Source organism: Cebidichthys violaceus, unplaced genomic scaffold, assembly GCF_023349555.1.
Source record: "Cebidichthys violaceus isolate CVI_PGR_0920_01 unplaced genomic scaffold, fCebVio1.0.p SCAF_144, whole genome shotgun sequence".
NCBI classification, from domain to species: domain Eukaryota; kingdom Metazoa; phylum Chordata; class Actinopteri; order Perciformes; family Stichaeidae; genus Cebidichthys; species Cebidichthys violaceus.
The window spans coordinates 72,959-85,875 of NW_027176312.1; the positions used below are offsets into that span (position 1 = coordinate 72,959).

The 12,917-nt window shown below is 39.9% G+C and overlaps 1 protein-coding gene across 4 annotated transcripts in view; it reads right to left on the reverse strand.

The window, feature by feature from the left end:
• The window catches only part of nfic (nuclear factor I/C), an 80,622-nt gene that overhangs the window by 34,663 nt on the left and 33,042 nt on the right, over nucleotides 1-12,917 (reverse strand). For all 4 annotated transcript variants that reach the window (XM_068709349.1, XM_068709352.1, XM_068709351.1 and 1 more), the window contains 3 exons: nucleotides 11,605-11,718; nucleotides 6,612-6,769; nucleotides 5,312-5,495 (listed from right to left, as the gene is read on the reverse strand). In XM_068709349.1, the coding sequence (XP_068565450.1) occupies nucleotides 5,312-5,495; nucleotides 6,612-6,769; nucleotides 11,605-11,718 (456 nt within the window). The remainder of the gene's footprint in view (nucleotides 1-5,311; nucleotides 5,496-6,611; nucleotides 6,770-11,604; nucleotides 11,719-12,917) is intronic.

Here is a 12,917-nt window from a genome sequence, read left to right on the forward strand (position 1 = left end):
TGACATAAATATACTTGCTTGCTTACTTGCTTGATTGTTGAATACACCTGTAAAATAAATCTTACTTGCTTGATAAACCTGTAAAGGAAATAAAAGTACTCTGATATACCCACTCAAGGGATATAGAGAAATCAGCCTCTGTCTCTGAGTACGAGGCACCTTCCTGTGACGTGAAGGTGAGTGTGTATTCTTCCTATAAAACTTGAGACTGGTGATAGACATTAAAACGATACAAAATAAAACAAACAGGGCTGTTCACAGTGGGGAAGTCCACCCACAGGTACTACCTGCCTCAGAGTAGTTAAATCGTCTATTCGCTCGGCAAAGTGAACCTACGTTAACCAGACCCCTTTTCAGAAATCCTCCTTGAAATCGTTGCCCAACATTGGTAAACTGTAGTAAGCAACCTAAGGGGCGGGAGGCTGCATTTATCCTGGTGTAACTAGATGGTCTACTAGAGACGAGCAGCCTAAAACAGACTGGCCGGGGCTCTCGTGTCATACTTGATATCTTGATATATAGTCAAAGACCACCGGGAATATCTGCTGAAGAGAGAAGACGCAACACCTTACATCAGGGGTATTCAATTAACATTCCAAAAGGTCCAGATTGAGAAAATCTCCTCGGGTAAAGGTCCGGAACATTACATATATATATATATATATATATATATATTCAAGAAGCCTAGAAGTAGTAACAACGTCTCTGTGTAGTCAACAACTGTCAAATCAAATAAAGAAAGTACACATCAATTATATTTTAATTTATATTTATATTAATTAATATTTTAATTTAATTTTATCTTTGTTGATAATGTAGACAAAGCAAACAAAGTGATTGAGTTGGGCATTGTTGTTATGTGTTTGTTTCAGTGTCTCCTCTCACTGCAGCGGTAAAAGAAGAAAGTAAGAAAGTTTTCTATGCCTGTAAAACAAAGAAAAAGAGGAGGCAAGAGGAGACGCAGCGTCAGAATGAACATAGTGAGAGTATAGCAGAGACACAGCAGAGTCAGTATAAAAACTGAAACTAGAGAACTCAAATCAAGCAAGTGAAGCAGAGAGAAAGAGGACAGGAAAAGTAACGGTGAAAAAGAAGCTGCAGTAGAGCAGGCACCTTCGGAAATGAAGAACTGGCATCCAGTCTACAGACTATGAAGTGGTATAATAGTGTGAGGAAGGTCATGGAGAAGTTCCTTCACCAGACCCAAACCCACTGTCTTCCTGACAGGTCCATTGTTGACAATCTGTCACTAACTAGAGATCTTTTGGAAGTCTCTTGTTCTTTGGGTTTTGACGCTTGTCTGCTTTCTTTGGAACCATGGCTTGACACCAACTGTTACTATCATTATTATTATTAGTCACATTACTATTACTATTACCGATACCATTACTGCTTTTATTATCCTTATCATTCCACTGTATTCACTGCTGCTGTTATTATTAGTAGATGTCATTTTTCCATCATTATTATACTTACTACTCTCAATATATGAATAATTTCTGTCAGATGCATTGAATGTGTTGTAACTCTGTTATGTTCATTCTGTACACATGACATCTATCACACTTCTGTCCATCCTGATAGAGGGATCCCTCCTCTGTTGCTCTCCAAGGTTTCTTCCATTTTTCTCCCAGTTAAAAGGTTTTTTGGGGAGTTTTTCCTTTTCCAATGTGAGGGTCCTGGGACAGAGGATGTCACATGTGTACAGATTGTAAAGCCCTCTGAGGTTAATTTGTGAAAAAATAAATTTAATTGAATTGTATTAAATAATAAATAACCTGGTAGCATTTACTCTATGGCACAGGTTAACAAGTATGAAGCACTGTTTTGGCTTCAGGAGGAGCCTTTACTCCACGGGGCCCTGATGGATGTTCCGGTAAGCAGCAGACCTGGCATCACCCAGCGTTTGTGTTCAGCTGGGAAAGTGAAGCTGAGGCCCAGAGTGGATGCTGCAGGTCCAGGACTTGGTAACACAGAAGCAGTGGCCTCTCTACTTGGTCTGAGGTCAAGTTGTCACACCAGAGACATATTAAACACATGGACTAAAAGGCTGACGACTAAGGAGCTGCAGATACTGTAGGAGTACACCACCGGAGCATAGACTCCCGGTGAAGGGGATCGTTTCACTGAACTCGGTCTTAAAGTAGATCCGACTGACGGACCATTACTGGTTTTAAACCTGTTGCAGCTGCAGACCTGTACATGTTGAGTGGGAAAGCTCTGTACAAATACTGTTTCCAACCTTTGAACAAGAGAGAGCTGAGTGGGAGAACAGACAATGTGTGGAGAGAGAGATTAAACTGGTTTGAAGGCTGTTTTATAAAGCACCTTTTAACAAAAGGTCAGTGGAGAATCCTGCAGGGGGGCTGGCTGTCAACTTCTTTGTTTCAAAGATCAGTCCCACTGTGTCCAATAAATGTCCTTTTTGTCAGGAACCGGAAATTTATTTTCACGATTTTCTGGACTATAAGAGACTTGAAGTGTTGTTTGAAACTTTGAAAACCTAGTTTTTAAACTGCAATAAGAGTTGGTCTGAAACTACTTTTATATTTGGTGCTGGTTATAAAAAAGTAAAGAAGTGGCAGCTGTTGAACTTCATAGTGGGACAGACCAAACTGTACATTTACAAAAGGACAAATCCAGAGGGAAATGTTTCAGGCAAGGGGCTGCTGTCAATGTTTGTGTCGCTGCTGAAAACCAGAGCCAGTGTGGCCTTCAGGTTTAATTCACTCATGAAACATGTTGATGAGTTTGTATCTCAGTGGTGTTTCACTATAATTGTCTGTTCTGTTGTTGAAGGGCAGCTGTGTTTTAACCTTCCTAATTATTTGATCCTTGTTTAAGAGTGTCTTGATTTATTGGAAAATAAAGGTTTTTCTAAAAATCTGAGTCTCTCTCTCTCTCTCTCTATGAATGTATTGAGAGATAAGTTCTTAGTGGTTTGTAATGACAACTTGTTGTTAAGGATAATTTGAAATGATTGCAACCCACTCAGTTTCAATTGATCTATTTAAACTACAAAACAGTTCCTTGCATCTACAGTGCTGTGAAAAAGTATTTGCCCCCTTCCTGGTTTCTTATTGTTTTGCATATTTGTCACACTTAAATGTTTCAGATCATCAAACTAATTTTGATATTAAACAAAGATAACCCGAATAAATACAAAATGCAGTTTTTAGATGATGATTTAATTTATTAAGGGAGAAAAGCTATCCAAACCTACTTGGCCCTGTGTGAAAAAGTAATTGCCCCCTAAACCTAATAACTGGTTTTGCCACCCCTGGCAGCAACAATTGCAATCAAGCATTTGCGATAACTGGCAATGGGTCTTTCACATCGCTGTGGAAGAATTTTGGCCCACTGTTATTTGCAGAATTGTTTTAATTCAGCCACATTGGATGGTTTTTGAGCATAAACAGCTTGTTTAAGCTCACGCCACAGCATCTCAATCAGATTTAAGTCCAGACTTTGACTAGGCCACTCCAAAACATTCATTTTGCTTTTCTTGAGCCATTCAGAGGTGGATTTGCTGGTGTGTTTTGAATCATTGTCCTGCTGCATAACCCAAATACGCTTGAGCTTGAGGTCACGAACTGATGGCCGGACATTCTCCTTCAGGATCTTCTGGTAGAGAGCAGAATTCATGGTTCCATCAATTATGGCAAGTTGTCCAGGTCCTGAAGCTGCAAAGCAGCTCCAGACCATCACACCACCACCACCACCATGTGTGACTGTTGGTATGATGTTGTTTTTATGAAATGCTGTGTCAGTTTTACGCCAGATGTAACGGGACGCACACCTTCCAAAAAGTTAAACTTTTGTCTCGTCAGTCCAAAGAATATTTGCCCAAAAGTCTCGGGGATCATCAAGATGTTTTTTGGCAAATTTGAGACGAGCCTTTGTGTTCTTTTTGGTCAGCAGTGGCTTTCGCCTTGGAACTCTCCCATGGGTGCTATTTGTGCCCAGTCTGTTTCTTATTGTTGAATCATGAACACTGACCTTAACTGAGGCGAGTGAGGCCTGCAGTTCTTTAGATGTTGTTCTGGGGTCTTTCCAGATTGATTCATGTCAATTACTTTGTCTCTCATCTGTTCTTGAATTTCTTTAGATGGAGGCATGATGTGTTGCTTTTAGAGATCTTTCAGCCTACTTCACTTTGTCAGACAGGTTCTATTTAAGTGATTTCTTGATTCAACAGGTCTGGCAGTAATCAGGCCTGGGTGTGGCTAGTGAAATTGAACTCAGTTTTCCAAAAAAATCACAGTTGATTCATGATTTATCAAGGGGGGGCAATTACTTTTTCACACAGGGCCAAGTAGATTTGGATAGCTTTTCTCCCTTAATAAATGAAATCATCATTTAAAAACTGCATTTTGTATTTACTTGGGTTATCTTTGTCTAATATTAAAACAATTTTGATGATCTGAAACATTTAAGTGTGACAAATATGCAAAACAATAAGAAACCAGGAAGGGGGCAAATACTTTTTCACAGCACTGTATTTATTTTATTTCCCATAAGTTGTCATGATCTCTTCTCCATCAGTAATGTGGTTCTAAAGATTGTAATATTATGAGTCAATGAGCTTTTTTTTATAAGTACAGTGAACGCTGCGTCATTTATTTATTTAAAGTTGTTGAACTCATAAATCCAACCAGCTTCCTGTGCCTACTGAAGACAGTCCAAAGCTGAATACAAACAAATCAAATTCATATTATAACCACAGAACATTTTTTGCACTAAGTATAAATACAAGTATAAACATTTGTATATATATAATATAGTTATTCCATATATTCCATATAAATGAGTCCCTTGCAGTAAGGATAGAAAAGATTTAATTAAAAGGGTCATCACCAAATGAGCAGAGTCACTGTGTCATTACAAGAACAAGAAGTAGTTCTGTGTTTGAACTCATTTCTTATGATGAGCTGAGAGGAACAAAGTAACACTTGGCCGTCACAATGTGGGAACATGTCACCAGTGGCTCTTTCATGTGTTTACTATACTACTACTACTGCTAGTAATAGTAATTAGTAACTATTAAGTATTATTATTATAACAAAAACAACAAAAGTAATCCACAACATTATAGCTTGCGGACACATAGTGAGGAGTCAGTTTGTCAGTCTGGAATACCCCCCAGGAGCCTTTACACCAGTAAACCATTTGTGTTCTTTCTTCTGCACTTGTATCTCAACCAGTTTTGTATTTAACTATAAATGATAACATATTGTGTTGGAAGGTTTTAAATATACATATACATGCCACACATCAACACTGACAAAATAAGTATGTTTTGACCACTTACTGGGTGATGTGGGTGAGTTTGCTCCCCCATCAGAGGAGGTGCTAGTGGCCTTGGACTCTGCAGGCAGAGTCGGCCTGGGTAAGGTGGATGGAGGAGGAGCCAGGGAGGGTGCAGGTCCAGAGGGGGCCAGCATCTGAGAGGAGATGTAGTGACTGGGCACTTTCCCTTGGTTGCTGCCATTCAGCTGGAAAAATCAGACAATCAAACAGAGATAAAGTGAAATTTCACATGTTGCAATGCTGCTATACTTTGTCATCCTAAATAATACATCCAAAACATTTTATAATTCATTAGCACTCTGAAGCTAAAAGCTTTAGAGGGGCAGTTTTCCATCACATTTGGAACTCACCTCACATAAACAAAAATTACCGCGAAGGACTTAACAGTGAGTGGCACTGTGCATGTCCAATATGTAGAAAACAGTAGGGGCTACTGGCTCACATTAATACTAAGTGGTTGTTTATAGAATTCTATTGAACCCTACGAAGATGCCTTGTCATAAACTCTAGTGTTTGTCTGACTAGTTCTATAAATACCAACCTGCAAATCCTTAAGGAAATGAAAGTGATAGCAGCAGCAGTGGAAACAAAACAAGTATTAGGTGCTGCAAATGTAATAGTTTGTATGTAAGCTGTTTCTTCTCTCTCGCTTTCTTGGTGTCTGTGCATGTCTGTTTGTTGAGCTTTTTGTGTTCCTGATTATTGACTTGCTTGAATGTAGCACCACTGTGTTTATTCTCTTTTTCAATTACAACTTATGCCACCAGCAAAAATTAAATATTCAAAATACTAATTATAGTAACACACTGACCTACAGACTAACCTCAATCTAGGTTGGTTGTGAAACAGAACATTTCAGCGTTTTAAAATTTTGCAAATTAATTTGTTATGTCTTTATATTTCTGGCAAACATCACATACAAGCTAGTTTTGTTGAGTCATTTCCCAGGTAGAATCTGACCAGAGCTACCTGTTCTACCAGTAGACAAACTAATTCAAGTTTAACATCAACAACTTATTTTGGTCAACCTACATAAGTCATTTTCTTTTATTGTGACGTTGGAGCTTCTGTCAAAAAAATCAGTAGATGGTGCACATTGGTGTCTACATCTGTGGTTCTAAAGCGTTGCTGGTATTACACTTAAGGCACTGCAACTGGCTGGTATTGGTTTGTATTCAGAACTAGAGTAGAATAATCTGTTTGCAAAGACATACAATTATTTGAACAGTAAAACGCTAGCTGTTATTCAGCTAAAGTAGTAGTGGAGCTTTGTGACATATTCTTTGACTGGTAGTACTCACTGAGCTGGGGGTTTGATTGGCAGGGTCACAGGCCAATGAGACCAGATCTTTGAGGGGGTCCTGGGCCAGGTGAGGAGGATAGCGAATCGCTCCGTGGGGAAAGTAGGACGAGGGTGAGAAATGAATAGATGACGAGGGGTGGGGACTCCGAGACAGACCTGGACAGAGAGAGACATGAGACAACACAGTAAATGGTATTTTGTTCCATGTATGTATGTGTACGTATATATGTATGTATTTAATTGAGAGAGAGTGTGTGTGTATTTATATGTATGTATGTATGTATGTATGTCTGTGTCTGTGTCTGTGTGTGTGTGTGTGTGTGTGTGTGTGTGTATTTTAGCGTGATTATGTATGTGTGTGAGGAAGCCTGACAGGAGTGGTTAGGAAAGTGGTAGGTGGCAGACACGAGAAACTTTGTCCGGAAAACCAAAGGTGTTTTATATATAGTGCCACCCTGTTACACATGTAACCAAAAAAAATATATTTACTAAACAAACAGTTAACTTGCCTTAACTGAAAAAAAAACTCAACTCATAATAAAGGTAACTCATATTTACATAATTTCACATGGACGCAGCTTTACACTGACGTCCATCCCCAGTAACACCCAAAAGCATCTGCTTAAATAGAGGTTTCCATCAGCAGGAGTAAATCTAGTCCGTACCATGACTGCAGGTAACTTAAATCATCTCCTGAGAAAGGGAAGTAACAAAGTGATTTCTTTATACTAACCTTTAGAAAATATTTTCACATAGTTAAAAATATCAAATACTTTTGCAACCATGCAGAACAGATCACAAGGGTGAAGGAAGAGGAAGTGGGTGAGCAACTCCTTTTGACTCTGGAACACATGGTGGGTATGGTATGTAACAATGAAAGATAATGATTAACTTATGGAATGCAAAGTGAACCAGTAAACAATAACTAAACACAACAGTACCTGTCCGTGTTTTACTTTAACCAGAAATGTTAAATGGGACAGGAAGTCAGCGATGACATTCTTGTGTCCTGGTCTATACTGGACCTGAAAACAACAAGGCTGGAGAGACAAAATACCATCTGGTAATTCTAGCATTAGTGTCTTTCATTTTGTGGATCCACTGCAATGTAAAATGGTGTTGGGATCTGGCAGGAGCGTGTTTGGTTATTAGCAAGTATGAAAATGTAATTATAATAAGATTATTAACATATATTAACAATAACGGGGGACCACCCTGTGATCAGGGACCAATAAACAAACTGTGGATAAAGTCTAAAAATTGGTGTTCACTCACAATGTCAATTTTTTTATATATAATTTTTTTAATTTTTTTATTATACTTTATTCTTTTGTTCTCTGCATTTGACCCAGCAGTGGGCTGCTCCTGAGAAGTGCCCGGGAGAGGTTAGGTTTTTTTTAGTGTCTTGCTCAGGGACACTCCGGCACAGGACACGTGGTAGCCAAGGATCGAACCGAATCCTTGTGGCTACCGGACAACCCCCTCTACCCCAAACATCTATTATGCAATTACAAGCATACTACCTAAAAGCAACAAACAATCACGTGGTCAGGGGATTATGTGTGTGTGTGTGTGTGTGTGTGTGTATGTGTGTGTGTGCGTGCGTGCGTGTAGGAGGGGAAGGAGTGAGAAAAAGAGAAAAACTTTTGTTAAGAAAGACTTAACAATGGCGGAGGCGAGAGGAAAAAGAGACGGGGAGCAAGAAGGCAGATGTTATCACATAAAGTAGTCACGTCACAAAATGCTCCACAAATTATTTAACGGGGGAATAAGACACACAATGGAGGCCATGCTTCCACGGCACGTGTGTATGAAATAAGCATAACGGCATATATGGGTGCGTGAGCGTTTGAGTGCGTTAAAAAAAAGACGAAGAAGAAAAAACACTTAAAACAAGACAAATCCTAACACAGCAGTAAAGTACAGCCACCGTAACTTTATCACACAGAAGCCTGACTGGAGAACTCTGGTTCGGCAGTCGCGGTACTGGACCTTTAACTAATAAAGTACAGTTTACCAGCTTTACTCATGGTGGCGGATTTAAACACAACAAAGCTCAGTAGTGTGGAACAACACTATTACAGCTGCAACAAGGACAACAATTATTTTACACAACAATAAATGGGACTCAGTGGTCCGTTTTTTTGTGATTTCTGTTTCTGTTTCTGTTTAAAGAGAATGGGGAGTTTGTTAAGTGTGCATGTGTGTAAGTAAACACGTAAAGTAAGTTCTACAGGAGTATAATAGATGTAGCTGCTGTTGTTGATGTTGAGCTGAAGTTTCAGTAAAGGTTTTAAACATGTACAGTTGTCGCTGGAGTTATTAAACTCACAGAATGAACATTCTTGGTTAAAGGCTCTGGTCTCGCTGTCCACTTTTCTCTTTTTGGAGAACGCAAGGTGAAATAACTTTTCTGACTCACGTTCTCTCGAACTGTTGAGTCTCTCTCCCCGTCTCTGCCGTGTGTGTGTTTATCTCACTGAGGGCTACGCTTATCAGAATACACATATGTGATTGCCCGGGTAGCATCATGTGATGTGATTTACAGAGTGGCGGACCATGCATTTTATACCTGGGCCTTCTGTGCCGTCCTACTACACTTGAGCCATCTCCTAATAAGCTCATTATGACGCCACAGCTATGGTTATTTGTTTCTAGAGGTGTAATAATACACGCATTCGTATTAAACCGTTCGGTACGAGGCTTAAGAACCAGACAATACGTTTGAATAATACTAGTGCATTTGGAAAATGCAGAAGCTTAAATTGTGAGAAATATGTTTTCGGAGGACTGCTCTCACGTAACAGACGACAGGCTTTGTGACCTCTGAACCCGGAACAATAACAAAAAACAGCTGAGGCTGCGGCCCTGCACGTGTCTTCAGGGGGGCTAAGCTAAGTAGCTTAGCGGGGAAACAACAGCCCGAATGGATTCAATTGTCCGGACAATAACCCCGCGCATGACGGGATGCTTCGTAATTAACGGACAATGCATATAGTCCAAATCAATGTAATTAACACAATGACAAGAAAAACTCACAAGAACCAGTCACATATATTTATATGACAACAAAGCAACAAATCAATCCAGCAACACTGCAGCGCTAGAGCACGAGCCATTCATATAATTCATAAAAACTACACGATAGACAAATGAACACTGTAGAAACGCTACTGTAGATGTAAAGACCCAAAATCAGTTAACTTACCACAGCTGCTCTTCACTTAAAAAGTCCACTCAGGTCTCTCCAAAAGTTTTCAAAAGCAAGTAGCTTGTGCTTGTCCTGTCCTGTAGCTGCCTTGGTTAGCGTAGCATAGCTCCAAACAGCTCCAAACACCAAGAGCTCAGTTGCAAATGAAATGCATTCTTAGCCATAAAATGTGCAACGCTTCCCCCGCTGTCAGCCAGAAATACAGTTCGTACAAATCCTTTGCCATGCTGGGTCAGGGCTGCTAGCTGTAGGCTTGACCGACCCTTTGATACAATGTCCAGCATTTCTGGAAATGTCCTTCTCCAGAAATCTGTTTAAAAACGCTAAAAATGTCATGTCAATGTCATAACTTCTTACATATGTTTCAACTTGAACTCTTACTAAACATTAAGATTTGCTAGCTAGCTTTCTGTTTGACAAATGTCAGCTGGCCCACTGACCAATCATGGCGCACCTTAATGCTGACATACCTAGCAGGATACCTCGGTAGCTCTGGCACGTCAAAGAATACGCCCAACATGTCAAACTAAAGATCTGATTGGTTGCAGACGATGACAATCACCAATATCGTCCCCATATACTTTAATCTGCAAGGTCTACCTAGAGGACCTTGGGTCTCTCTCCTTACCTAGAGACATAGAGGCTGAATCTGATTGGATAAAAGCTCTCCTTAAAGCAAGCTGCGCTGGAAGCAGAGCAACTGAGGAAGACAGGAGCTGTGCAATGAGAAAGTAAGATAATGGGAAAAAAATTATAATACTTGTAGTGTATTTGTGAAAAATTATTAAATTATAAAATAGCTATAACTTTGTGATTCTGTTTAGGCCAGCAGAGAAGGTTTAGCTGGCCCTGACGGCCCACCACTGGATTTACAACACATGTAATTGGTCGGTGTGTTTCCTGGACCGGTGAACGAGTATTGTAAAGGCTAGAAAAGCTGCGCCGGTTGAAATAGAGGCGTTCCGTCAAAATCAGTTTTAGGTTCAGGGTCCAGATACAACGGCGTCTGGGTCCGACCCCCCTTGGTTCATGAATACATGAACCAAGGCACCATTCACTCTGTCATGAACCAACTTCTCATAAATCTGAACCACCAGATTAAGAGCACACACATTTTCAAGCAATAATCAGAGCGACAAGGCAACCACAGTTAAATATTTCAGTGTATTGAATTGTGTATTTACAATTTAAACCACATTTAACTAAATAAAGTGTCCTTTTCAGGAAAGACCACAAATAAAGAGTCCTGATAAAGATAAACAGTTTTATGTTGAGTAAATCTTTTCCAAAACAAAATCAATAAAAGATCTCTGTTCGGATTTAGTTGTTCCCCACAAGGAAATATTTGTCGCAAACAAATCAATATGGGAATTCTGTTAAAGAGAGTTACCTCCAGTACTGGGCAATGATAGACTTCGTGCACATGGTGGCTGATGGTGATGATCAACATTTTATGTGAAGAAGGGCAGATTACTCAGGAGGATGCCAGAATTCAATTGGCAGAAAAGGTGCGAAAATAACTTTTATATTATTTCTGTAATTTATATTGAGAGAATAATAATAAGAATAATTGAAAAAAATAATAAAGGCAGATTGCCACAGTATGCATCAGGATCAAGACTAATTCACATTCATGATGTCACAGTAATCTGGTTCCGGGAGAAATTTGGGGTTCAGTGTCTTGCCCAAGGACACTTACACATGCAGACTGGAGGAGGTGCCAGGCATACCTGCATATGTGTGTGTGTGGTATATTATATATATATTTATGCATACTGACCACTGTGAACAGCTATGACTGGCCGGTGGTGCTGAGTGAAGGAGCCCAGTCTTGGTGAGTCTTCCTGGGAAGAGGGACTGTCCTGCTCTGCTTTCTTCACTGGAGGAGACAGACCTAATACAAAAACACAGAGGGACATATTTATTGATGCTAGAACCAACAGCACTAGAAACTTTTTGGTTTAAAGCCTCCAGCACCACCATTGCCTCATTGGCCTTTTATGGCAGTTTGTGTGAAAACTAGATGCCTCAGACATTTCCTCAGACAAGTACCCTCCTCCAATAAACCTCTGACCTTTAAGTTTAGAACTAGAATATAATACAAGCCAGCAGTGTATTTCCTGTATTAACATCAGGCTGCAACCTCTAGGTCTAAAAAGTGAGGCCAGTGGTGAAGTGCATTTTTTTCTAATGGCCATTATACTCCTCTGGTTGTATATAAGTCAATGACAAAATTACTCTACTTCTCTCTTGATTTATTACCTCAATAAAAATTGTGTATATGGTCTCAATCTCTAGTTTCAAGTCTTCTTCAATACAGCAACGATGTTCATTTAGTAAATTAGGGTCCATTTAGAGTAAAATAGATCATAAAGCAGGGAATGCTTTAGGGTTGGGCTACTTTGTGATTAACAGGTCGCCACAACGGCATTGTCTGGGAGATGTCTGTGTTTTTGACATACAACTTTAACCCTTTCACAGTGCGTTTTCACTCCATCAATGTTAATTGTAACATTTTCGTTGCCTAAAAATGTCTTATTTAGCGTTCTGTTGCACTTAGCTCCACCCTTTCATAACACTTCTGGTTGCAAAAACACAAGATGGAGATGGCCAAAAACCAAGATTGCATTGGCCAATATGCCAAAATCTAGTCTTTAAAAATGCAGTCCACAAACCAATGGGTGGCGTCATGGAGACCATGTCCACTTCTAATAAACAGTTGATGGGTAACGTTCTGACAGAGTACTCCTCTCCTCTCTGTTATGAGGCGACTGTGGCTTAATGTGTGGCAGGACACTTAACCCCAACTTGCTCCCGTGGGACCTTGCATGGTAGCCCCTGCCATCACTGTATGAATGGGTGTGAATGGGTGAATGACATGTAGTGTAAAAGTGCGATGTTGGAAGACTAAAAAAGTGCTATACAAGTCCAATTACCATTTACTCTCTAATCTTGATTGATCAGTGGTGACATGTACGCTATGTGATCTGATCCGATAAATCCTCCGTATGGCAGCGGGAATTCCTCGGAAGTCAATTTTCTTCCTTACGACCGGCAAATGTCGACTTGATTGGCAAGAGAAGTTGACCTTCT